Source organism: Hypanus sabinus, chromosome 6, assembly GCF_030144855.1.
Source record: "Hypanus sabinus isolate sHypSab1 chromosome 6, sHypSab1.hap1, whole genome shotgun sequence".
NCBI classification, from domain to species: domain Eukaryota; kingdom Metazoa; phylum Chordata; class Chondrichthyes; order Myliobatiformes; family Dasyatidae; genus Hypanus; species Hypanus sabinus.
In genome coordinates, this window is record NC_082711.1 from 121,177,728 (window position 1) to 121,205,316 (window position 27,589).

Consider the following 27,589-nt stretch of genomic DNA (forward strand, 5'->3'; position numbering starts at 1 on the left):
AGAGGGGTCAAAGGAGATTCACAAAAATCATTCCAGGATTGAATGGCTTGTCATATGAAAAGTGTTTGATGGCTGTGGGCCTGTATTCCCTGGAATTCAGAAGAATGAGGAGTAACATAATTGAAACCTATTGAGTGGTGAAAGGCCTCAATAGAGTGGATATGGAGAGGATGTTTCCTGTGATGGGAGAGTGTAAGACCAGAGAACACAGTGTGAGAATAGAGGGGCCTGCTTTCAGAACGGAGATGAGGTAGAATTTCTTTAGCCAGAGAGTGGTGAATCTGTGAAATTCTTTGCCACAGGCAGCTGTGGAGGCCAAGTCTTTATGTATGGTTATGGCAGAGGTTATTCAATTCTTGTGTAGACATGACATGAAGGTAGGAGATGGGGCCTGAGAGGGAAATGAATCAGCCATGATGAAATGGTGGAACAGACTCGATGTGCTGAATGGCCTGATTCAGCTCCTGTCTTATGGTTTTATGGTTATGGGGATAAGTTAGGAGAATGGGGCTGAGAGGGAAAATAAATCAAGTCAATTCACTTTTTATTGTCATTTCAACCATAACTGCTGGTACAGTGCACAGTAAAAACGAGACAACGTTCTTCAGGACCATTGTGCTATATGAAACAGTACAAAAACTAGACTGAACTACGTAAAAAACACAGAAAAACAACTACACTAGACTACAGACCTACCCAGGACTGCATAAAGTGCACAAAACAGTGCAGGCATTACGATAAATAATAAACAAGACAATAGACACAGTGGAGGGCAGTAAATTGGTGTCAATCCAGGCTCTGGGTATCGAGGAGTCTTGGGGGAAGAAATTGTTACATAGTCTGGTCGTGAGAGCCCGAATGCTTCGGAGCATTTTCCCAGACGGCAGGAGGGAAACTCCCAGACGGAGTTTGTATGAGGAGTGCGTGGGGTCCTTGATAATGCTGTTTGCTTTGCGGATGCAGTGTATAGTGTAAATGTCCGTGATAGCAGGAAGAGAGACCCCGATGATCTTTTCATTTGACCTCACTATCCGCTGCAGGGTCTTGCGATCCGAGATGGTGTAATTTCCGAACCAGGCAGTGATGCAGCTGCTCAGGATGCTCTCAATACAACCCCAGTAGAATGTGATAAGGATGGGGGGGGGGGGGGGGAGATGCACTTTCCTCAGCCTTTGCAGAAAGTAGAGACGCTGCTGGGCTTTCTTTGCTATGGAGCTGGTGTTGAGTCACCAGGTGAGATTCACCGCCAGGTGAACACCAAGAAATTTGGTGATCTTAACGATCTCTACCGAGGAGCCGTAATGTAAAACAGCAATGATGACTGGAGCAGTGGAGCAGAACTCGATGGGCCAAAGGGTCTAATTCTGCTCCTATATCATATGGGGTATAAGCTTGACGGGCCGAACGGCCTCACCCGCAGCCCTGAGCAACTCTTCACGCACTCAGAAATAATGCGCAGGCGCCGGCCCCCCCCCCCTCCCGATGCTGGTGACGTAACCTGCGTGGCAAATCGTCCTTCCATGAACGGCGCGGATACCGAGAGTACGATGAGCGTGCTGACGTCACTACAGTGGCGGTAGCAGGTTGCCCTAAGACGTCATGTCGTAAGGTGGAGAGAGCAAGATGGCGGAGGGCGGAGAGGAGGACCCGGAGCTGCAGGAGATTCTGGAGAGTAAGTGCCGGAGGGTCAGGGCCTACTGGTCAGGCGAGCAAAGAAATATTAGTGTCCGTCGGTGACAGGACAGATCACCATGGGAGTAGGGGCTCCGTTAAAGAGCCAAGAGAGTGACGGGAGGAGAGCAATGGAGTGTGGGGGTAAGGAGTATGGGAGAATGCTGGGGGGGAGAGAATGAAGGGGAGAGGAATGGAGTAAGGTTGGCAGAGTTGGGGAGGGAGGGAGTTGGGTGGAGGAGAGGAAGGAGAAGGGAGGGAAGGTTGGGGAGGAATGGAGAAGTGTGGGGAGGGAGTATGGTGGGTGGGGAGGAACAGAGAAGGGGGGCAGTGGGTTCGGTGGAGCTAGTGGGGGCAGGAGGCTGAATGCAAGGCTGGATTGGGGACATTCTCTTTGACATCATCCTGACTGAGGTGCTCTCACTTTTTCAAGGCGCTCTCAGTGATTTTGACAGTACCAGTCCACCCTCGCAGCCTGCTCACCCCAACCCAGCGGCAGCTCAGAAACCCCCAGCAGCGGCCACAACTGTAAGTTGCAGATTCATACTCGGTTGGAAGACTACCATCAAACAACAGCAGAGATTGAGAGCGTCAATCTGTGTCTAATCCATCCTGAGGATGGGAGATTGTTTCACTTTGTGTCTGACCCTGGGATTGTGTGATGGGACAGTATAGAAGGAGTTTTACTCTGTGTCTGACCCTGGGAGTGCGTGGTGGGAGTTTCATTCTCTCTCTGACCCTTTTTTGTACAAAATTCCTTTATTACAAATATTGGTGCTGTACGATATATACTAACACAATTACTTCACTACAAATAGAAAAATACACATGTAACCAAATTGCTTCCATCTCTATCAGTGTTGGCAATTACACCCCATGGAGCACAACGGTTCTGGAACACCTCTAAGCTTGCTGTGGACTGGACAAGTTCCTTTTCAATATTTACCCAGGCATGAACATACTGTACCCCCTAAACATTGCCAGGCAGTCTACCTGGGCAGGTTCTCCCGCCACCCATTTCCAAGACCCACGGGTGGCTGATTTTGCTTGTCCCAGGAGCAAGTTAACAAGGACATCCTCATTCCTCCATTCCCCCCTCCTTACTGGATGACCGTATATAAATAGGGTGGGGCTAAAATGCAGCCAGAAGGTGAGAAGCAGCCCATGCAAATATGCAAAAAAGGGGCTGCAGCCTCACACGCTCCATGTACATGTGGTACACAGTCTCCTCCAGCCCGCAGAAGTGACATGTGGCTGGGAGATCCACCTACAAACTAAAGAATTTATTATAAGGCACTGTTCTATGCAGCAGCCTCCACTCCAGATCCCCCAGGTGCATGGGAATAAAGGGACTTTCATTGGGAACCTCCCTTACCTCCAGGTGGAAAGACTGACCACCATGGCTTGTCAGGATGGTGGACAAGGGCAAGGAAGTGGAGGGTGTGGAACAGCAGCCCTTACAGATACCTCCTACTTGCATCCCTGAATGGGATTGTGGGTGTGGAGAAAAGACGGCTCAAGTTGTGTGGACACAGCTCTTGGAGAAGACTGCGAGGTCTGGGCCTGACAAGTAGCTCAGCCTGAGTCAGTCCACACACCTGAGCCGCACCGACATCCACTGAGATCGGGCAAGGGTCGGCCAGGACTCTGCCCTCTGCCAGAGGAGGGGATTCCCAGCCTGAGGCAACCATGTTCCAGACTCTCAGTAGGTCCTGATACAAGCTGGGCAGACTCCGCAAAGCAGCACGGTTGACACCCGCCGGTGGTAGCTGCATACCTTCGTGAAGACAGCAGCCCCTCCGGAGGATGAATGTCGCCAACACGTGCCACCTGAGAGGGTGCTCGGTGTACAGGAATCTTTGCAGGGTCCTGAGTCGGAGAGCCGCCAGTCGCGTACGTACGCACACCAGCGATTGTCCGCCTTCTCACACTGGGAGACTCAAGACTGCTGCAGAAACCCAGTGTTTCCTGTTACCCCAGAAGAAGTCTACTAACTTCCTCTGCAATCTCGTGACAAAAGAGGCAGGAGGTGCCAAGGTGACCATCCAGTACCACAACATGGAGGCCACCAGCTGCTTTATGACCACCACCCTGCCTCGATAGGAAAGCACCCTGAGAAGGCCTGACCAGCACCCCAGCTGAGCCATGACTTTTGTCTCCAGGTCCTGCCAGTTCGCCAGCCAGGTCTCCGCAGAAGGACTCAGGTAGACTCCCAGATAGAGAAGACGTCTGGTGCTCCACTCAAAAGCTCTCATCTCCTCCGGCAGGGAGTCCACCTGCCACTGACCAGTTGATTCTGATGGAGGATGCCCCTGAGAAAACTTCTTGGCACTCGCGCATTCTCCGCAGGTCACTGGGATCTGTCACCACGAGGAGTACATCATCGGCGTTCATGCCGATCTGGTTCACGCCGATCCAGACCCGTCAGCCTTTACCAAAAAAGGCTCAGGAATGGCTCGACGCAGACCGCAAATAATTGACTGGACATGGAGCACCCTGACGTACTCCTCTTCTGAAGGGAATGAGCGCTGTCAGTAATCCATTGGTCTTAACAAGGCACTCTGTGGCAGAGTATAGGAGCCAAACTCGGGCCACAAAGTGTGGTCTGAGCCCAAAAGCCTTCAGAGTGCCCACCAGGAAGCTGGTCTACCCAGTCAATCGCCTTCTCCTGTTCAAGAGTAAAAAATGCTGCTGGGGACCCAGTCTCCTATAGCAGGTGGATCAGGTCCCATACAAGGTGGACATTGTCCTGGATGGAGCAGACTGGGACTGTGTAAGATTGGTCAGGATGGATCACCTGTCTCATTACCGAACCAAGACGGTTGGCCATTGACCGGGTGAAAATCTTGTAGTCCGCGCACAAGAGTTCTTTAGCAGGTGGAGGTCTCCTTTCTTGGGCAGTAGGATCACATCAGCTCTCCACCATGAGAGGGACATTTCGTCGGTGGCTAGGCTCTTGCCCAGGACATCCCAAAAAGCCTGGTAAAACTCTACACTCAGACCATCTAAACCCTGCAGAGCTGCCAAGTCAGGGGAGCGTCCAGATGAACTGCGTCCTCTGGGCTGACCTTAGGCAAATCTTTCCAGACCTCATTGCACGCCTCTGCATTTGTCAGATCTGGTGAGAATAAGGACTGATAGAATGAGCGAGCTTTGTTAATTTCATCAGCCGCCAGTAACTCCACCAGCTGCTTTTGAACTCCCCGCCACTTCTCCAACGAGTAGAAGTATGGTTTTCCTGCAGGAAACTCACTGCATATATCCCATCCCTGAGGACTGAGAGATCTGCGGAGAGGACCCCTGCTATCGTTTACATTTAGACTAGCTGTGGTAAGTTTCATGTCGGGAGCACACTAGGCTTCAGCACCAGTACCCTTACCAGTGAGAGCGGAAGCGCCCTCAACCACACTATCCCGAAAAAAAGCAAGAATACTTTCTGCTTTCTTGGTCTGAGTGGTGCCAACGCCACCCTGTAACCCCTCCCGTCTCCCAAAGGAGTGAGGCTGCTTCTCACCCTGATGTTCCTTACCAGGTCATCCAGGAAGGATTTCAGCTGTCGCCTGCCATTCCCCAACACTGCATTCCTCTTCCCCTTCCCCTTCCCCTTCCATCTGAGGATGACTCGCAGGGTCTTCACTAGCCTTGGCATGCTAGACCAGTGAAGCAAGGCTAGTTTAGGCCGAAGCTTTGCATCCTCAGAGGTGAGAATGGACTCTCTAATCTCCTCCACAGGTATCAATGGGGATTTCTCAGGAGGGGTGAGGATGTACATTGTCTCGCTATCAAAGGAGTCTCCCTCCAAGCCCTCACTACAAATAGATCCCCCATCTTCCTCCCCGTGTAGATGGCTACACTTGTGACCCACACTGTGCAGCGGGTACCTCACTCATACCTGCCCGCTCCACTGTCATATCAGCCTTATCCACAGTTATGACAATGGAGGGATAATCCCCAGAGACTCCCTGCAGGCCATTAGTTGATGGGGTCCGCATGCAGAGTATATCACCCTCCCCAGGAGATAGGTATGAGGTGGACCCCAGCAACTCCAGCCTAGGGATCCACTGGCAGCCTGATGCCTCTCCTCTCCTCTTACATTATTCAATACACTTGCCTCCAGGGAGGCGCTTACTACTAAGTCCTGGGTAGAGGGCTCCAGGACTGTCTCAGTTGTGCAAACGGGCCTAGCACTACCTTTCTGCACAACCACACCACCTACCACAGGACTGGTGGCTACATCTGGGGATTCAGGGTCAGACCAAACCTCCACCCGGATTCCCACCTCTTCCTAGGACTCCCTCCTCATCTGCATTCCCTGCCCTCTTGGGGGAACATCCCCTTCTCCTCTTCAAGCCCAAGGAGCACACAAGGTGCAGGATTCACCAATGGGCCAGTACTCTCTGCTTCCATCACCCCTTCCACCTGCTCACTTCCCTGAGCCTCCCGCTGCACTTCAGGGCAAATGGGGGTGTCTCGGGGGCCGATTTCTTAGGGTGTTTGGACGACTACTTCGCTTTCTTGCCCCGCACAGGCTCCACCCCATCTCTCGCCTGTACCTCCCTGCATGTAGCGTCAAGATCTCTCACCTGAACCACAGGGGCAGGAGCAGGGGGCTGAAACAGACGTAGGAGTAGGGGCAGGTGCAGGATTAGGATCAGGGACAGAGGTATCTGGGGCACTGGTGCCCGATGTGGACTCCCTAGGGTTTCGGGTGTTAGGACAGTCCCTCTGAAAGTGCCCCACCTCCCTGCACGCATGGCACTGTTGGTGCTCAGAGCTCCAATACACCTGATGGCCTACCCCCTTGTGCTGGACAGTAAACCAGCCCTCAACATCATCCTCCCGTTCCAGCTGCGTGAACACCTGAAGCCAGAAAGAGATTATGTTGCAGTAGGTACATCTCTTAAATTTGTGTCTGATGGCAGTTATCTCTGACCTTACTTGTCCCAGGCGGGCTAGTGGGGGAAGCAGATCCTCATTGGGGGTGAAAGGCTTAACGTAACAGAGGACAATTTGTTGCATGGGAGCTGTCACCAGCTCCATCTGTAAAAAGATGTTTTCCACCGTGATCCCCCTGCTAAGAGTGCACTAACTCATCATTCTCCAGATAAAACACTGCCTTCCCAAACTCTTTCTTGGTGGCCAAAATACCACCTTTCCCAACCAAGTTCTCCATGGCCTCTGCACACTTTTCCAGAGTAATTCCAGGATGCAAAATACATTGCACCCTGCGTTCCTCTTCCACCAACCGAAGCAGGACATTGTCCGAGGCTGGAGAGGCAGCTGCCTTTGCATAACCCCCCGAAGGCCTGTGACTCCCTGGAGACCGGTCTGTCATGCTAGCACTATGTCCGAATCAAGGTATATACGGCGGCGCCGATTATAAGTCCTGGAGCGAGTTGAGTAACTGACCAGAAAAGTTTGTACTCGACAGTACCTTGCTGGTTCGGCACCAGAAATTCTAACGCCAGGAAAGGCTCTGTCGGTCCTGAAGAATTCCCAGGCTGTGAGAGGTCGAAGTGTCTCAACAGATGCTCCAGCTCTTAACCGAACGAGGAACACGACGATGAAGGAGGAGGGAAGTTGTCCCGATGTTAGTGGGGGAGCAATGGCGTTTGCCTCTGGTTTTTGGAGTGGAATGGCTTCCTGGCGAGTTGCCAGCTGCCGCAGCTGGGAGCTACACAGTTAGCAGCCGTCAACAAACGCAGTCCAAACTGGCAGAAAAACTCCAAACGAAGCTTCCACACTAAAATAGCCACTCACTCACTCACATGTCCAAGAGACATTACGAGCCACCTCCAAAGTATCTCACGAACTTTATACAGCAGTTTTTCCTCGATTTCTCCCAGCTCATTCAGAACAGCTCCACTCTGTGTCTCACCTCTGGGAGTGTGTGATGGGACAGTCTGGAGGGAGTTTCACTCTGTGTCTGACCCTGGGAGTGTGTGATGGGACAGTGTAAAGGGAGTTTCACTCTGACTAACCCTGGGAGTGTGTGATGCCTTTTTGTCTTCCTGTCTCCCCTAGGAGCCTCTGTTCTCGGCACAGGACCGCTTTTTCCAGGAGCTCTTTGACTCGGAACTGGCGGCTCAGGCTTCAGCAGAGTTCGACAATGCTATGAAGGAGTTGGCAGGACAGGAGCCACAGCTCGTTGAACAGTTCCATAAGCTGTCTGAGATCGTGGGCAGGGTCGGTGAGTTTTGTTCACCCCAAGTTCAAACCTCACTGGGGGTCTTGGTCATTTTACACTGAGTCTTTTGTATGTGGGCCTTGGAAGAGGGAGCATTGACCCAGATCACCCCCTCCTCTCTGAACACAACCCCCTCACTGCAGTGGCACAAGACTAGCCAGTCAGTGAAAAGAGGTATAGAATAGTGCAGTAGACTAGTAGACTGAATACAGTGGCTGTGGTATCTTGCACTAATGGTGGTAGGCTATGCATTCTCAGGAGGGATGTCTGTAGGCATTGCTTATTACTGAGAAAGATTCATTTTTCATCAGGGACATGGAGAGTGTGCAGTCAGGGATTTCATGAGATGTAATAAAGTGGCCATTGTAGTTAAACCTAATGTGGTCTCCTGCTACTGTAGTCCATCCACTTCAACGTTCAACATGTTATACATTCAGAGATGCTCCACTGCTCACCACTGTGGTTGTTTGAGTTACTGTTGCTTTTCTTTCAGCATGAACCAGTCTGGCTCATCTCCTTTGACCTTTCTCGTTAACAAGGCATTTTTCGCCCACAGAACTACCGCTTCCTGATGAATTTTGTTTCTCACCACACTCTTTGTAAATTATAGGTTGTATGCATTAAAAACCCAGGACATGAGCAATTTCTAAGATACTCAAACTGTCCTATCTGGCACCAACAAACATTCCAAAGTCACATTTAGATCACATTTCTTCTCCCAATCTGATGTTTGGTCTGACCAACAAGTGAACCTTGTGACCATATCTGCATGCTTTTGTGCATTGAGTTGCTGCCACATGATTGGCTGATTAGATATTTGAAATATTGAGCCGGTGTACCTCATGAAGTTGCCATTGAGTTAAGTTATAAACTTGCATTTTGGATCTATCACAAGCAAGAGAAAATCTGCAGATGCTGAAAATCAGAGCAATACACACAAAATGCTGGAGGAACTCAGCAAGCCAGGTAGCGTGCATGGAAAAGAGTACAGGTGACATTTCAGGACTGGAGACAAAAGATGAGTCAGATTGGGAAGGTGGTGGGAGGGGAGGGAGAACAATAAGGTGACAGGTGAAAGCAGTAGGAGGGGGAGGGCTGAAGTAAAGAGATCTATCCCGGGTTTTCAAGAGAGGAGATTATTGGGACCTTCTGCCAAAGGCTATGTCTCAACGTACTCAAGATTATCCAGTATTCTTCCTTTGTTTAAGAAAAGCATTAGAAACAAAGGAGAAAATAATCACAAGGGATTCTACAGTTGCTGGAAATCCAGTGCAACACATGAAAAATGGTGCAGGAACTTGGCAGGCAGTATCTATGGTATTGAATTTGGCTTTTTTTTGACACATCAACAGAAATTATTTTCATGTCAAAGTGAAAACATCTCTATAAATTGGTCTACATTTATTACAGTTATTAAACTCAAAATAAATTATTGCATAATTACTCATCCCCATCAAGTCAATATTTAGTAGATGCAGCTTTGGCCGCAGTTACAGCCTTGAGTCTGTGTGGATAGGTCTCCATCAGCTTTGCACATCTGGACACTAATTTTTCCCCATTCTTCTTTACAAAACTGCTAAAGCTCTGTCAGATTTCATGGGGATTGTGAGTGAAAAGCCCTTTTCAAGTCCAGCCACAAATTTTCAATTGTACTCCAAGAAATATTCTGGACTCTGTCTTGGCCACTCCAGAACATTAACTTTGTTTTTAAGCTAGTCCTGTGAAGTTTTATGTTTATGCTTGGGGTCATTGTCTTGATGGAAAACAAATCTCCCAAGTCGCAGTTCTCTTGCAGACTGCATCAGGTTTTCCTCCAGGATTTCCCTGTATTTTGCTTCATTCATTTTACCCTCTACCTTCACAAGATTTCCAGGGCCTGCTTCAGTAAAGCATCCCCACAGCACGATGCAGTCACCACTGTGCTTCACGGTAGGTAGGTATAGTGTGTTTTTGATGATGTGTGGCATGACCATAGAGTGGACAAAAAGAGCCTTCCAGCTGATTTCAGAGACCCCACATGCCTTCAGGCAAACTCTAGCTGAGATTTCATCTGAGTTTTTTTCATTGTGAGTAGCTTTCTCTTTGCCACTCTCCCATAAAGCTGCATCTGGTGAAGCATCTGGCCAACAGTTGTATGAGCAGTCTCTTCCATCTCAGCCACTGAAGCTTGTAACTCCTCCAGAGTTGCTTTGGTATCTTGTTGGCCTCCCTCAAAAGTCCCCTTCTTGCACAGTCACTCAGTTTTTGAGGACAGCCTGCTCTGGGAAGATTTACAGTTGTACCATATTTTGTCCATTTCTTGACAATTGATTTAACCGTACTCCCAAGGGATATTCAATGACATGGAAATTTTCTTGTATCCATCTCCTGACTTTTCAGTAACCTTTCCTCAGAGTTGCTTGAAGTGTTCTTTGTCTTCCTGGTGTAGTTTTTGCCAGGATGCTGACTTATCAGCAGTTGGACCTTCCAGATACAGGTGTATTTCTACGACAAACATTGGAAACATTTTGACTCTGCTCAGTGAACTCCATTTAACTAATTTTATGGCATCTAAAACCAACTGGCTGACTCAGTGATGACTTGGTGTGTCATATGAAAGAGGGTGATTACTTATGCAATCAGTTATTTTGTGTCAACAGAAGGGGTTAACATAGGAACATTTGGCAGCTTTGGGCCTGTACTCACTGGAATTTAGAAGAATGCCGGGGGATCTCATTGAAACCTACAGAATGTTGAAAGGACTAGATAGGGTGGATGTGGAGAGGATGTTTCCTATGGTGGGGGTATCCAGAACTAGAGGGTATAGCCTCAAAATTGAGGAGTGACCTTTTAGAACTAAGCTAAGAAGGAATTTTTTTAGTCAGTAATGAGTCTGTGGAATGCTTTACCACAGACTGTGGTGGAGGCCAAGTCCATGGGTATATTTAAGGCAGAAGATGATAGTTTCCTGATCGGTCAGGACATCAAAGGATATTGTGAGAAGGCGTGTGTGGAGTTGAGTAGGATCTGGGATCAGCCATGATGGAATGGTGGAGCAGACTCGATGGGCTGAATGGCCTAATTCTGCTCCTGTGTTTTATATTTATATTACATTTATAATTATTTTAGATCACTTTGAGATGTTTTCACTTTGACACAGAAGAGCCTATTTTTGTTGATCAGTGTCAAAAAGCCTAATTAAATGGACTGTGCTTCAATCTTGTAAAACAATAAAGCATGAAAACTTCCAAAGGAGAGTGAATACTTTTTATAGGCACTGTATATGTGTGTAGAAATAGAAACATAGATTTCTATGCTACAGCGCAATGTGTGCCAAACATGTCCTTAGAACTACCTAAGCTTACCCATAGCCCTCTGTTTTTCTAAGCTCCATGTATCCATCCAGGAGCCTCTTAAAAGACCCTATTGTTTCCACCGCCACCACTGCTGCCAGCAGCCCATTCCACACACTCGCCACTCTCTGCATAAAAAAAAAAGCAACCTACCCCTGACATCTCTGTACCTACTTCCAAGCACCTTAAAACTGTGCCCTCCCATGTTAGCCATTTCAGCCCTGGGAAAAAGTCTCTGACTATCCGGGTGTGTATGTGTGTAGATGTGTATATATATGTATGTATATGTATATACGTGCGTATTTTTCTACATAATTTTCCGTTCTCCATAGCAGAGCGATCCCACCAGGGATAAAAAGACAGTCTCCCTCTCCATAGCAAAGCGATTTCACCAGGGATAAAAAGGCAGTCTCCCTCTCCGTAGCAAAGCGATCTCACCAGGGATAAAAAGGCAGTCTCCCTCCCTGTAGCAAAGCGAACTCACCAGGGATAAAAAGGCAGTCTCTCTCTGAAAACAAATTTGCCGGACCAATAACCACACCACAAACAGTTCTTTGTCCTTTTCACCAGTTTATTTGTTGGACTCAACTGGCGAGAAGTTTGGAGCCACACACAACAGAGAGACAGAGTTCATCTCCCTCTGGGGGCTCGTGTCAAACCTCTGTCTAACATGCAGAAACGTTACAATTTATAGAACTAGCGAGACAAAGAGCACTTAGTTCAACTAGTATTCCCACCAAGTCTGTTGGAGCAAAACTTAATTACTTAGATAAGAGCGTCCACTGAATCAAGATTTTAATTACAGATGAGTGTATTGTCCAGCCCTTATTAGTTATTCCCTTTGCTAGGCCCTGACTTAATTACAGGCAGATGTTCATTCCTGTCCTTATCAGTGAGTCCTCCCCTTCCCTAAGCAAAGAGGGAACTTTGCTCAATTTCTTGCGAAACCATAAGTCAGGAGGTGTGCAACCCATGAGAACCCAACCTCCACGACAGTCTTCAGGAGACATCTGTGAGTCATTAATCTAAACAAACTGCAGACAGATTCCTCAATGAAGGACAAACAGAAATTTGTACACTATCCAGAACAGAGCACACATAAGTTGGCACTTAATTTTAACCTGTCATTATAGTCCCCAACTATGTTCCCTCTAAGCTGTGTGTGTGTGCACGCGCACATGTTTTTCAACCAGTGCACAAAGGAAATTGATGTGCGCACTAAAGGTTAATTGCCTAAAATAATGTAATAATTAATAATTATATTTATTGAAAATAATCTTTTAGCTAAATATTTCTATTAACTAGTTAGTTAGTTTTTCAAATACCACAATGCATGTCACTAACCTCACCTTTCCTGTTCCGGTTTGTACAGCTGCATCACGCCGGCAGCCATCTTTGTAAAGTTTACAAAGATCTGTTTCAAATCCTATAGATAGCTTACTAAATTTTGATTGAAAAAAATATTGATTCACTATGTCAAATTCAAAAGAAGCAAAGGACGTGAAGCGCAAAGGAACTTCAAATTTATTTTAAGTTTTGCTAAGCTAACAATGTGAAGAAAACGTCACAGTAGATACAAGTTCACTGTTGACTTTTATAAATAGTCTTTGTGTTCATTTAGAAGAAAGGTTTCCTGAAGATGAGGTACAAGAATGGTCAGCTTTTGATTTCTCCGCAATTGTAGATTGTGACTTCATCTTTGGCAATGAATGTTAATGCCTTATGTCTAAAATATCATGATTTTCTAGCTGAAAATACTGTAATAGTTAGATAGTTTAATGATTTCAAATTTTCCGTGCAAGAAAAAATTAAATCCAAACTGATTTCAAACTTGGCTCAAATGATGGCATTTGTACTTCAAAACAAACAGTTTTGCAACCTTGCACAGTTGATGGACACTGGGGGAGCCTCTCCCTCTCTGTAGCAGAGCAATCCTACCAGGGATAAAAAGGCAGTCTCTCCTCTCTGTAGCAGAGCGATCCCACCAGGGACAAAAAGCAGTCTCCCCTCTCCATAGCAGAACAATCTCACCAGTGATCAAAAGGCAGTCTTTCTCTCTCGCAGAGCGATCTCATCAGGGATAAAATGGATAGCATAGAAACATAGAAAACATACAGCACAATACAGGCCCTTCAGTCCTCAAAGCTGAAGAACTACCTAGGCTTACCCATAGCTTTCTATTTTTCTAAGCTCCATGTAGCCATTCAGGAGTCTCTTAAAGACCCTATCATTTCCGCCCCCACTGCTGCCAGCAGTCCATTCCACACACTCATTACTCTCTGCGTAAAAAAAAAAATGTACTCCTGACATCTCCTCTGTACCTACTTCCAAACACCTTAAAACTATGCCCTCTTGTGCTGCCATTTCAGCCCTGGGAAAAAGCCTCTGACTATCTACACAATCACTATATAACCATATAACAATCACAGCACAGAAACAGGCCATCTCGGCCCTCCTAGTCCGTGCCGAACTCCTAATCTCACCTAGTCCCACCTACCCGCACTCAGCCCATAACCCTCCACTCCTTTCCTGTCCATATACCTATCCAATTTTACCTTAAATGACACAACTGAACTGGCCTCTACTACTTCTACAGGAAGCTCATTCCACAACAGCTATCACTCTCTGAGTAAAGAAATACCCCCTCGTGTTTCCCTTAAACTTCTGCCCCCTAACTCTCAAATCATGTCCTCTCGTTTGAATCTCCCCTACTCTCAATGGAAACAGCCTATTCACGTCAACTCTATCTATCCCTCTCAAAATTTTAAATACCTCGATCAAATCCCCCCTCAACCTTCTACGCTCCAATGAATAGAGACCTAACTTGTTCAACCTTTCTCTGTAACTTAAGTGCTGAAATCCAGGTAACATCCTAGTAAATCGTCTCTGCACTCTCTCTAATTTATTGATATCTTTCCTATAATTCGGTGACCAGAACTGCACATAATATTCCAAATTTGGCCTTACCAATGCCTTGTACAATTTTAACATTACATCCCAACTTCTGTACTCAATGGTTTGATTTATAAAGGCCAGTGTTCCAAAAGCCTTCTTCACCACCCTATCTACATGAGACTCCACCTTCAGGGAACTATGCACTGTTGTTCCTAGATCTCTCTGTTCCTCAATGCCCTACCATTTACCCTGTATGTTCTATTTGGATTATTCCTGCCAAAATGTAGAACCTCACACTTCTCAGCATTAAACTCCATCTGCCAACGTACAGCCCATTCTTCTAACCGGCATAAATCTCCCTGCAAGCTTTGAAAACCCACCTCATTATCCACAACACCTCCTACCTTAGTATCATCGGCATACTTACTAATCCAATTTACCACCCCATCATCCAGATCATTTATCTTAATCACTGCCTCTCATTATCTTGTACACCTCTATCAGGTCACCTCTCATCCTCCATCATTCCAAGGAAAAAAGGCCGAGTTCACTCAGCCTTTTCTCATGAGGCATGCTCCCCAATCCAGGCAACATCCTTGTAAATCTTCTCTGCACCTTTCTATGGTCTCCACATCCTTCTTATAGTGAGGCAACCAGAATTGAGCACAGTACTCCCTAGTAGGGTCTGACCAGGGTCATATATAGCTGCAACATTACCTCTCGGCTCCTAAATTCAATCCCATAATTGATGAAGGCCAATGCACCGCAGAGTCAACCTGCATAGCAGCTTTGAGTGTCCTATGGACTCGAACTTCAAGATCCCTCTGATCCTCCACACTGCCAAGAGTCTTACTATTAATACTATATTCTGCCATCATATTTAACCTACCAAAATTAACCACCTCACGCTTATCTGGGTTGAACTGCATCTGCCACTTCTCAGCCCAGTTTTGCCTTCTATCAATGTCCTGCTATAACCTCTGAAAGCCCTCCACACTATCCACAACACCTCTAACCTTTGTGTCATCAGCAAATTTACTAACCCATCCCTCCACTTCCTCATCCAGTTCATTTATGAAAATCACAAAGAGTAAGGGTCCTAGAACAGATCCCTGAGGCATACCACCGGCCACTGGTCTTCATGCAGAATATATCATCATGCTACAATGTGATACGTGACTACCTTGCTTAATGTAAACCCGAAGTTCAAAGTGAAATTTATTGGCAGAGTCCATTAATGTCACCACATACAAACATATTTTTCCTGCTGGCATACCTAGTTAATCTCTTGAAGAGTAACTGTAAACAGGATGTGCCGACAACAAATTCTGCAAATGAATAACGATAAATAATGAGCATGAAATAACAAGTCCTTTAAGTGAGACCATGGTTGTGGGAACTCTAAAAGTAGAATAAGTGTAGTAATCCCCTTTTCTTGAAGCGCCTGTGGGTTAGTAACTGTTCTGAACCTGGTATTGTGAATCCTGAAGTGACTGAGCATTGTTAGTTTGGAAATGCTTTTAATACACTGAGGTTATGTAGTTTGTGGAATTTACAAGAAAGCATTCAAAAATAGCTACTAACATATATTTTAAAAAGCAGTTGAAATCTGTTTCAATGGAAACCACAGGCAGATACAATTGAGTTGCAGTCAGGACTGAAGTGAATGAACTATTACGTACTGCATAATGGGTTGAAAGAACCAGCAGAAATGGAACACACCTGCAGTCTGGTTTTGCTACAAACAAAACACTATTTATTAGTATTTATGTAATATAGTAATATAAAATCAGATAAATCAAACAGGTTATCAGAGTTTATGCAAATATATAGAAGTGTGTCAATATAAAACCCCAAACTTCAAGCTTAGGTAGTAAATGATACAGTCTTACGATGGTACAGGAACAAAGTCAGTTCAGTTCGTGATACTGAGTTGAGTAGATTTGAGGAGAGAGAAAGATTTGTAATGCAAAGGCATATGTTGTGAGAAAGCAATTATGTCGATATTCCACAAATTCCATGACAGCAATACAAAATAACAATAGCAGTAGGTTTTATCTCTGAATTTGTTCCACTCCACACACGAAGTATCACTGACAGTGGTCTTCAATGAATATCCTTTCACCACAAGTGGTACCACACCCGAATTCAGCTACGGGACATCTCAAAGTGGTGGTCACAGGATACTCAAACAGAATCCATGTATGGATTATCACCAACAGTAACTTGTCACAAAGGGAACCACCACCCAGGCAAGGGTCAACACACCAGTAGATCTCACACAAGAGGTAAGAGGAAAAGCCAGCTGACCTTGTATATTCAAAAAAACTCTCGAGAAACCATAAACACAAGCTGCTCACCATAGCAACCCAGCAATTCTGCAATCAGTTAGAAATCCAAAAAAGAACAAAAGTCAGTCTCAATACCTTTTTAAAGTGAGAGACCACAGAGAATATGAACCCCAGGGGTACATAACAGAATTGCAGTGCCTATGCAGAAACCTGCCTGGTGGTGCAAAGTGAGTTACCGTTGTTTCACCAAATAATTGCAGATTTAAAAGCTAAACTTTCAGAAAATTTAACAATGCAAGGAGTATTATGAACAAAGTGGATGAGCTTAGAGCAAGTTTCAGTACTTGGAGATATAATGTGGCCATTACAGAGACTCGGATGGCTCAGGGGCAGGAATGGTTACTTCAAGTGCCGGGGTTTAGATGTTTCAGAAAGGACAGAGAAGGAAGCAAAAGAGGTGGGGGCGTGGCACTGTTGATCAGAGATGGTGTCACGGCTGCAGAAAAGTAGGAAGACATGGAAGGATTGTCTACAGAGTCTCTGTGGGTGGAAGTTAGGAACATGAAGGAGTCAGTAACTCTACTTGGTGTTTTTTATAGACCACCTAAAGAGACATTGAGGAGCAGATAGAGGGACAGATTCTGGAAAGATATAATAATTATAGGGTTGCTGTGGTGGGAGATTTTAATTTCCCAAATATCGATTGGCATGTCCCTAGAGCGATGGGTCTAGATGAGGTGGAGTTTGTTAGGTGGGTTCAAGAAAGTTACTTGATGCAATATGCAGATAAGCCTACAAGAGAAGAGGCTGTATTTGATCTGGTATTGGGAAATGAACCTGGTCAGGTGTCAGATCTCTCAGTGGGAGAGCATTTTGGAGATAGTGATCACTATTCTACTTTACCATAGCATTGGAGGATAAGATGTGAAAGAATAGGACCTATCAAGTATGACAGTGGGTAAGTGTGTATTGAACCGGAGGAGTTAACAGAGGTACTTGATGAGTACTTTGCTTCAGTATTCACTATGGAAAAGGATCTTAGCGATTAAGGGATTGATTTTCAGTGGACTGAAAAGCTTGAGCATGTAGATATTAAGAAAGAGGATGTGCAGGAGCTTTTGGAAAACATCAAGTTGGATAAGTCACCAGGACTGGATGAGATGTACCCCAGGCTACTGTGGGAGATGAGGGAGGAGATTGCTGAGCCTCTGACAGTGATCTTTGCATCATTAGTGGGGACAGCAGAGGTTCTGGAGGATTGTGATTGTTGTTCCAATATTCGGGAAAGGGAGTAGGGATAGCCCAGGAAATTACAGACCAGTGGGTCTTACGTCAGTGGTTGGTAAGTTGATGGAGAAGATCCTGACAGGCAGTATTTATGAACATTTGGAGAGGCATAATATGATTAGGAATAGTCATTATGGCTTTGGGAAAGGCAGGTCATGCCTTGTGAGCCTGATTGAATTTTTTGAGGATGTGACTAAACACATTGATGAAGGTAGAGCAGTAGATGTAGTGTATATGAATTTCTGCAAGGCATTTGACGAGGTACCCCATGCAAGACTTATTGAGAAAGTAAGGAGGCATGGGATCCAAGGGCAAAAAGTGGTTGTAGACAGGTCATCTTTTGCATGGAGGTCAGTTACCAGTGGTGTGTCTCAGAGATCTGTTCTGGGACCCCTACTCTTTGTGATTTTTATAAATGACCTGGATGAAGAAATGGAGGGATAGGTTAGTAAATTTGTTGATGATACAATGGTTGGAGGTGTTGTGGATAGTGTGGAGGGCTGTCAGAGGTTACAACAGGACATTGATAGGTTGCAAAACTGGGCTGAGAAGTGGCAGAGGGAGTTAACAAAGATAAGTGTGAGGTGGTTCATTTTGGTAGGTCAAATATGATGGCAGAATATAGTATTATGGTAAAACTCTTGGCAGTGTGGAGGATAAGAGGGACCAAGTCCATAGGATACTCAAAGCTGCTGTGCAGGTTGACTCTGTGGTTAAGGATGCATATAGTACATTGGCCTTCATCAACCATGGGATTGAGTTTAAGAACCGAGAGATAATGTTGCAACTATATAGGACCCTGGTTAGACCCCACTTGTACTGTGCTCAGTTCTGGTCACCTCACTATGAGAAAGATGTGGAAACCATAGAAAGGTTCCGAGAAGATTTACAAGGATGTTGCCTGGATTGGGGAGCATGCCTTATGAGAATAGGTTGAGTGAACTCAGCTTTTTTTCTTTGGAGTGATGGAGGCTGAGAGGTGACCTGATAGAGGTGTATAAGATGATGAGAGACATTGATCGTGTGGATAGTCAGAGGCTTTTTCCCAGGGCTGAAATGTCTAGCATGAGAGGGTGTAGTTTTAAGGTGCTTGGAAGTAGGTACAGAGGAGATGTCGGGGTAAGTTTCTTTACTCAGAGAGTGGTGACTGTGTGGAATGGGCTGCCGGCAACAGTGGTGGAGGCAGAAACGATAGTTTTTTTAAGAGACTGCTGGATAGGTACATGGAGCTTAGAAAAATAGAGGGCTGTGGGTATCCCTAGGTAATTTCTAAAGTATGTACATGTTTGGCACAGCATTGTGGGCTGAAGGGCCTGTATTGTGCTTTTGGTTTTCTATGTTTCTAATATAGGACAGGTACAAAGAGTATGTCGGACAGACAAATATAAATGGACTGCTCAGGGAAGAGGAAAAGGTAAAAGGTCAAGTTGTAGTTACAACTTGTAGTTACAAAGAGCACTAAACTGCATGTTGTTAATGAAAAATCTGATAATGTTGAGAGTGACACAGATTTGCAACGTGAAAACTAGCAATAGACAAGCAATATGGCTTACGCCAGAAGTGAAGGACAAATTAAAATAGAATTGGACACTCTCAACTGTTTCGTATGTTCTGCGAAATGAGTTTGAATGGCATTTCAAAGGCACTTACTGAAGCCTGCAGATATCCAACTAGGAACTTGTACTGGAGAAAAGATAACTCCTGTACAAATGGCATTTGTTACAGTGAAATATAACAATCAATGTGGCAAAAACAGGTGGGGCAGTATTGTGGGGCTGCGATTGGCTGAGACAATACAACTCGATTGGAGAATCATCGATCAATTTCACGCCACGTCCCTGCAATGAAGCTAACCAAAAGCAAATTGAGAAAGGCACTGGATGATGTCACAATGTCTCCATGTGTAAACCATGAACCATTCCCCAACTTATGGTACTTGTTGACTATCGGTCTCGTCCCGGTATTTGGCCTTAGATGGAGTTTACCACCCGCTTTGGGCTGCATTCACAAGCAACCCGACTCCGAGAAGACTCCGTTCCGACGAGCCAGGGGCCTCTACCGGCCTCACACCATCCACAGGCTAGGCCTTGATCAGAAGGACTTGGGCCCCCAAGCGTCGTCGGAGAAAGGAGGTCTTCTAAATGCCACATTTCCCGCGACCACCAGTATAAAACTGTTAAAATACTGTTAAACTACTTAAAATACAAGCAAACAATTAATTGTTAAGCTGCAAAGAAATGATCAATGGAACAGTCTAACCTCGGAATGAGACAGTCAGATCCAACAGAGACTTGACAAATTGGATTCAAGATCAGCTTGGCCAGAGAAGATAGGGAATGTCGTGCCAGGAATAGGATTGAAACTTGTTTAGTGGGAAAGAAAGTTTTCAAAAGACAGGACAGTGTAAAGAACAATTGGAAATAAGAGAAAAGGCAGAAGGGGTTTAATCCAGGCATAAACTGAGGCATTGCACTTGGGTGAAACACGAGGACCCTGATGTAGGGGACAAGTCTGTTAATCCCTGAAAGTGGCAAACAAGGTGAAAGATATGTGTTTGCTTTATTAGTTGGTATTTTGAGTACTAAACCTGTAAAGTCCTGTTACAGCTGTAGAAAACTTTGGTCAGGTTACACTTGGAGTGCAGTGGACGCTGGTTAATTGGGATACATTAAACAGTACATTTTCGCCTAAATAATTGACTGCCCCAATGAATGAAAGTTTCTTGGAAATAGTTAAAAAGGTATTTTAAAAAAAGAGCAAACTACAGTTTAACTGAGTAACAAATTAAGCATTGAAATGAAATACAGGAAATATTCTAATGTTACCATTACAGTAACTGTCTTAGTTCCTAACAGTTACTGATGGAGATTTTCATCCAGCGTACACTGCTGTTTTCTATTCATTGACTAAGTGATCAAAAACCTTATGCGAATAATAGAATGCCTTCATGCAATGTTTTTGACAATTGCATCATCCGAATCCTCATTTTCATTATGATTTTCGATGCCTTCAAATCCCAGCGAGAGCTGACCAAACTCTCTGCTATTTGAACACAAACACACACTATTATAGACAATAGACAATAGACAATAGGTGCAGAAGTAGACCATTCGGCCCCTCGAGTCTGCACCGCCATTCTGAGATCATGGCTGATCATTCACTATCAATACCCAGTCCCTGCCTTGTCCCCATATCCCTTGATTCCCCTATCCATCAGATACCTATCTAGCTCCTTCTTGAAAGCATCCAGAGAATTGGCCTCCACCGTCTTCCGAGGCAGTGCATTCCACACCTCCACAACTCTCTGGGAGAAGAAGTTTTTCCTCAACTCTGTTTTAAATAACTGACCTCTTATTCTCAATCCATGCCCTCTGGTATTGGACTCTCCCAACATCTGGAACATATTTCCTGCCTCAATCCTATCAAATCCTTTAATTATCTTAAATGTTTCAATCAGATCCCCTCTCAATCTCCTCAGTTCCAGTGTGTACAAGCCCAATCTCTCCAATCTCTCTGCGTAAGACAGCCCTGCCATCCCAGGAATCAACTTAGTGAATCTACGCTGCACTTCCTCAATTGCCAGAATGTCCTTCCTTAAACCTGGAGACCAAAACTGTACACAATATTCCAAGTGTGGTCTCACCAGGGCCCTGTACAAATCCTTGCTCTTGTACTCAATTCCCCTTGTAATAAAGGCCAACATTCCATTTGCCCTCTTCACTGCCTGTTGCACTTGCTCATTCACCTTCATTGACTGATGAACTAGGACTCCTAGGTCTCTTTGCATTTCTCCCTTACCTAACTCTACACCGTTCAGACAATACTCTGCCCTCTTGTTCCAGCTTCCAAAATGGATAACTTCACATTTATTCACATTGAATGACATCTGCCAAGTATCTGCCCACTCACCCAGCCTATCCAAGTCTCCCTGTATTCTCCTAACGTCCTCTTCGTATGTCACACTGCCACCCAGTGTAGTATCATCAGCAAACTTGCTGATATAGTTTTCAATGCCCTCATCTAAATCGTAAAGAGCTGTGGTCCCAATACAGAGCCTTGTGGTACCCCACTAGTCACCTCCAGCCAGTCTGAGAAACACCCATTCACTGCTACCCTTTGCTTTCTATCTGCCAACCAGTTTTCTATCCATGTTGAAACCCTGTTGAAACTATTGACACTATTTAATTCCTATTCTGCTCAAGCACAGTGTACTACCAAACAGGCACACACGGGCACACAGCTGTCGTGAGTTAGGAACACCTACACCAAGTCTCCTGTTCTACAGCACTTCACAAGCTGGCTCACCCAAGCAGCAGGACAGGACAGAGGGACCAAGCGCCTCCTCCTGAACTGCTGCTCTGTGGCTCCGAGACACACCAGCAACCCCAGAGCAGAGGGCCAGCCCAGTGAGGGCCACAACTGCCTGCTGCTTTACGTTCTCCTCTTCTGATCTTTCTTAAAATGGCAGGAACTGACCCGGCTTCGCAGCAAGAATTTACTTCCTGTTTACAGCAAACACTCAGCGGATTGGCTAAGAATGCAAGTGACCTTCAGGTAATTTATCTTCACATGGACCTTACTCCTCAATGATCTCTCTGACCTCAACCAAAGTCTCCCCCTCAGATCCCACGGCCCCTGTGATTCAGTCTCCCTCTAACACCACTGTGACTCCTTCTCCCTATGACACCCCATGAATCTAGCTTGCTGACACCCTCACACCCCCAGACCCCCGTCTTTCACTCCCTGACCCGCCCCAGCATCTCTCGCTCCCTGACCCCACAGCGTCTCTCGCTCCCTGGCCCCCTCCCCCCCATGGCCCTCTGTAAATATCTGCTGCATTTCAGACTTACTGTCCATGTCTGCCCTCTGGTTGCAGGGCTCAGAGCTGTCAGAAGAGGAGCTGGCTCAGGCCATGGATGGCCTGGGTCTGGGTGACGGTGATTCGGAGGCCGGCCTGGTCCCTATCATGCAGGGCATCGTGCAGGGCCTGTTGTCCAAGGAGGTGCTTTACCCATCCGTGAAGGAGATTGCTGACAAGGTGGGTGGGTGGCAGGAGGTGGGCTGGGGTTTAACTGGTGAGAGCAGCACTGGCACAGGCTTATTGCCAGCAGGTAATGAGGGTGACAAGGTGCTGGTGTAACTCTTTATATTTCAGCTGAGCTTTGACTGAACTGCCTCTGTATTCAGATCCCTGATGCAAGGGAAATGCAGGAGAGAGCTGGAGAACAAGCTTGGGCAGAGTAGCACATGGGATGTGTGGAGAGGCATGAAGAACATCACTGGCTTCTGTCAGCCGAGCTGTAGAGCCTGAGAATGGGCTAATGAGTTAAACCAATTTTCTGCCTGTCCACACTCCCATCTGCATTCAGAGGAAGGAAGGTCAAGGAGCGGACTGGGGGGGGGGGGGGGGGGCGAGGGAGCAGGCGGGAGGGGAGAGGCTGGACTGGAGTGGATGGGGAGGGAGTGGACTGAAAGAGGTTGGAAGGAGCCAATCAGATTTCTGCTGTTCTCATGCTCCTGTATTGAACTGCCCTTCTCCTGTGAATTGTACCTGACCCTCTCCCCTTCCCCCTGAATTGTCCCTACCCTCTCCCCTGAATTGTCCCTGCCCCTCTCCCCTGAATTGTCCCTACCCTCTCCCCTGAATTGTCTCTACCCCTCTCCCCTTCTGCAAATTGTCCCTACCCCCTCCTTCCCCCCGAATTGTCCCTACCCCTCTCCTTCCCCTCAAATTGTCCCTACCCCTCTCTCCTTCCCTGAATTGTTCCTACCCCTCTCTGCTCCCCCACTCCAGTACCCGGAGTGGCTGGAGTCACACCGCCCCTTGCTGCCGGAGGAGGAGCTGCAGAGGTTTCAGCAGCAGCACAGGCTGATGGGAAGGATCTGCGCAGAGTTCGAGGCAGAGCGGGATGGAGAGCCAGAGGATAGGAAGAACGCTCGCTTTGAGACCATCCTGGACCTCATGCAGCAAGTGAGCGGGCACTGGGGAATCGTCTATCCGACCAGACACCCAGCTCAGACCTTCAGTAGCATATCCCCTCGCCTGCCCCTCACCGCTGATCAGAAACTCAACCAGACCAGTCACATCAGCACTGGAGACTGAGGATCCTGTAGAGGGTGACCCACCTCCTGACCACCCCGCAACCCGCCCAAGTACACTTCCACCCCTGTACTGCCCCATTCTCCTGCCACCCCTTCCCCAGAACAGGACTTGTTTGAGGGGCGAACTTACAAACTCCTTACAGAAATGATGTGCGAACTTCGAAGCTTCTTGCTACCTATAGCATCACGCTAATTGCTACCTTACCATCGCACCCCAGTCTGATTCTGGAAAGGGATTAAGAAGGTGTCACATCAAACCCGCCCTCCCCCAACAAACCCACTGTCCTGGGCATTCCTCTGGTGTCCTTCCGCAGTCCTGACACGTACTGGTTCGTAGGTCAGTTGGTCAATGTAAATTGTCCTGTGATGAGGCTTGGGTTAAATTGGGAGTTGGTGGGTGACGCTGCTCGAATGCCAGAATAGCCCACACTCTGCTGTGTCTGTCGTAATTACAATTCATGAAATTGAGCTGCAGAGAAATCAAATTTTGGTTCAGTGGTAGGGGAGGGTGACAGTGGATGCTTTGAGAAGATTCTGGGCAGGATGTGATCAGCATGGTGGATAACGGGTAGGGTTAGGAGTGTTGGGGCTGGACATCTGAACCACCGTGTATGAAACATGTCCCTCAATCCTTCATGTTCTTTCTCGTCAAAATCATTAAATCCTGGCCCCCTTGTATCATCCACTGATGTACGTGCCTTTCCTCCAGCTCCTGTTCCATCTTCCAACACCATTGTGCATCGCAAGTACACTCCACTCCCCTATCTTCTTCCCTGCATTGAACAGTACTTGCCTGATGTCTGTCCTACTGACTACTGAGGTTAGGCAACTTCAGAAAGTAACAGTGAGTCCAAAGCAGTGATGTGAAGCTTCTTTCTCAACCAGACCCCCAGTCTTATACAACTCCCCATCTCTATGTCCCACCCCCACCAGCCTTATACCACTCCCCATCTCTGTGTCCCACCCCCACCAGCCTTATACCACTCCCCAACTCTGTGTCCCCTCCCCCGGACTTACACCACTCCCTATCTCTTTGTCCCACCCCCCCCCCCCCCCGGACTTATACCACTCCCCATTTCTGTGTCCACCCCCCCCCCCCCCAGCCTTATACCACCTTATACTCTGTCACCCCTCAAGTCCCTCAGTAACTCTCTCTGGTCTCATTCTCCCTCCCCATTTCTTCAAGCCCTCCAGCCTGGCACCTCCCTTTCTGCCTCATCATTCCCTAATCCAACCAGTGTTCACATCTCCACAACGTCTCTTGCTCTCCACTGCCTGGGCCTTGAGCACATTCCTCATGAAAGTGTCCACCCGTGCCTCTGGCCGATGTGGAAATGTCAGACAGCTTTGGTTCACACAGCCTCAGCAAAGGGGATTAATAGAGGATCATCAGACAAGCTACCAGAATGTAACTGTTTCCTATCTCTCTGCCACACTCCCATTCCCAACTATCGACACATTTCCCTCTGAATCCTTACCTTCCCCGTGCTCTCCTTATTCCTCTCGCTCCCTACCTCGTCCCCCTTTGCTCCCTGCAACTGTTTCTCCCCTTCTTGTTTCTCCCTTCCTTTCCGACCCTACTAAACCCTCCTACCCCTTCCTTCTGTTGGTTTACAGCTTCAAGAGCTCGGATCACCGCCTAAGGAGCTCGCAGAAGTGGTGAGTTTAAAAGTCAAAATCATATCCTAATGTCGCACTGGGCTTGCCGTGGTCTGAAAGAATGTCACACCTGACTGGAACAGTGCAGAGGAGGGAGCTACTCTGTTTCTAAACCATGGCCTGGGAGTGCCAGGGTGTGGTGGGACACTGTAAAGGGAGCTTCACTCTGTGTCTGACCTTGGGAGTGTGTGATGGGACAGTGTAGAGGGAGTTTCACTCTGTGTCTGACCCTGGGAGTGTGTGATGGGACAGTGTAGAGGGAGTTTCACTCTGTGTCTGACCCTGGGAGTGTGTGGTGGGACATTGTAAATGGAGCTTCACTCTGTGTCTGACCTTGGGAGTGTGTGATGGGACAGTGTAGAGGGAGTTTCACTCTGTGTGTATCTCTGGGAGTGTGTGATGGGACAGTGTAGAGGGAGTTTCACTCTGTGTCTAACCCTGAGAGTATGTGATGGGACAGTGTAGAGGGAGTTTCACTCTGTTTGAGAACCCAATTTCCAGGATGTTTTTTATGTCTTTCTTTACCTTCCTCTGTCTGCCTCCAAATCAGCTTCCAGGACTGAACATCGATCTGGACAGCACAAACTTGTCGGAGAGCGCGGCCATGGGGAGTGAGCAGTGCTTGGTCATGTGACAGAACCCAGCCAATCCTGGGTCGCAAGTTGGCTCTTGTGGAGCTCGCCTATTGAACTCTGGTTTGTGGGGTGAGGTGATGAGGAGTGGGATTGAGCAGGGTCCCTCTGATCCAGCTTTCCTTCCTCCCCGAAAGAGGTCAGCTTCTGCTCTCTTCCCTTGCCCTCCATGACAAATGGATACCATCATCTTAGTGACATCATGACCTCCTGGCAAATTTGGGGCAAAGTTCACATCACTGGAGTAAGAGCTCGTGACCAGAGTGCAGGCTCACTTTAATCCCCTTTCCCATTCACAGAAGTCCATGATCTTATTTGCCGTCATGAAATCCTGCTGCCTGTTTGGTTGAGTGCATGTTGTAAAGGGATATTGGGTGTCCACTCGCAGATCAAATTGGACTCTGTATAACTTACATTAACTTGTCGCTGTGGGATTTGTGTATATAATGACTGGGGTTTAATTATCATAATTAATGTAACAAGCTAATGAACTTATTCATGAGTTTTGTCTGAATTGTCTTTGTGGATGTACAATTCTGTGCGCACACCTCTCTATGCTGCATCTGTTTGTAGCTTCCATTGTGGGCATTCAAGGGGAAACCACCCCAAAAACCTTCCCGACAAGTGAGTTTCCCAGATACTGGTCATAGAGAGGACATTCCCAATAGTAAGGGAGTTTAGGAGTGAGGGCACAGCCTCAGAATATAAACACGTCCCTTTAGAAGAGAGATGCTGAGGAATTTCTTTAGCCAGAGGGTGGTGAATCTAGAATTCATTGCCACAGTAGGCTGTGGAGGCCAACTCATGTTGCTTCTGTGCCTTGTGGTCTTAAACATGGTATTTGCAGATGTCTCATTCACCCTGTTCCCAGGGCATCAGTACAGGAGTTCCCTAGGGCAGTGTCCTGGGCCCATCTGTCTTTGGCAACTCCATCAGCATCCCTGCTTCCATACCGAGTGTTGTACAATTCCCGTCTCAGCGGGTGAAGCAGCCCATGCCTGAGCACAGCAAGTCTCAGGCAACATTCAAGTTCAGTTTATGGTTATTCAGCTGTATACGATATATTGTTAAACGAGACAACATTGCTCCGGACCAAGGTACACAGCACAGTACATTTAACTCACACACAACACAAAGTAATATTACCACAAATAAGTTAAGAAATCATAACGATACAAGTTAAAAAGTAAACAGTTTAACACTACTGGAGCTTCAGCTGTGATGATACCTGAGTGGTGCCTGGGAGTTCAATTGGGGGGGAAGAAACTTTCCCATCCTTACAGTTCTTGTCCTAATGCTGCGGTGCCTCCTGTGTGATGTAGTGGGGGTGGGGGGGGGGAAGGTCAAGCAGATCGTGGGATGGATGGGAGGGATCACTGACAAAGCTAACAGCCCTGTGTATTGAGTGCACCTGCTAATATCTAATATGAAAAAGAGGCCCTGATGAATCTCTCAGTGGAAAAGTGTGTATGGAACTGGAGGAGATAGGGTTTAATGAGTACTTTCCTTCAGTATTCACTCTGGAAAAGGATC

At 46.7% G+C, this 27,589-nt stretch overlaps 1 protein-coding gene across 1 annotated transcript; it reads left to right on the forward strand.

Moving 5' to 3' along the window:
- Positions 1-1,522: 1,522 nt before the first annotated feature.
- On the forward strand, positions 1,523-26,551 carry pex19 (peroxisomal biogenesis factor 19). The gene is made up of 8 exons (XM_059972845.1): positions 1,523-1,672; positions 2,105-2,199; positions 7,696-7,861; positions 22,132-22,217; positions 22,540-22,701; positions 23,458-23,634; positions 25,383-25,424; positions 25,975-26,551. Exons 1-8 carry the CDS (start codon positions 1,624-1,626, stop codon positions 26,056-26,058), a joined length of 861 nt encoding a protein of 286 aa, XP_059828828.1. The 5' UTR covers positions 1,523-1,623; the 3' UTR covers positions 26,059-26,551.
- The last annotated feature ends 1,038 nt before the right edge of the window (positions 26,552-27,589 follow it).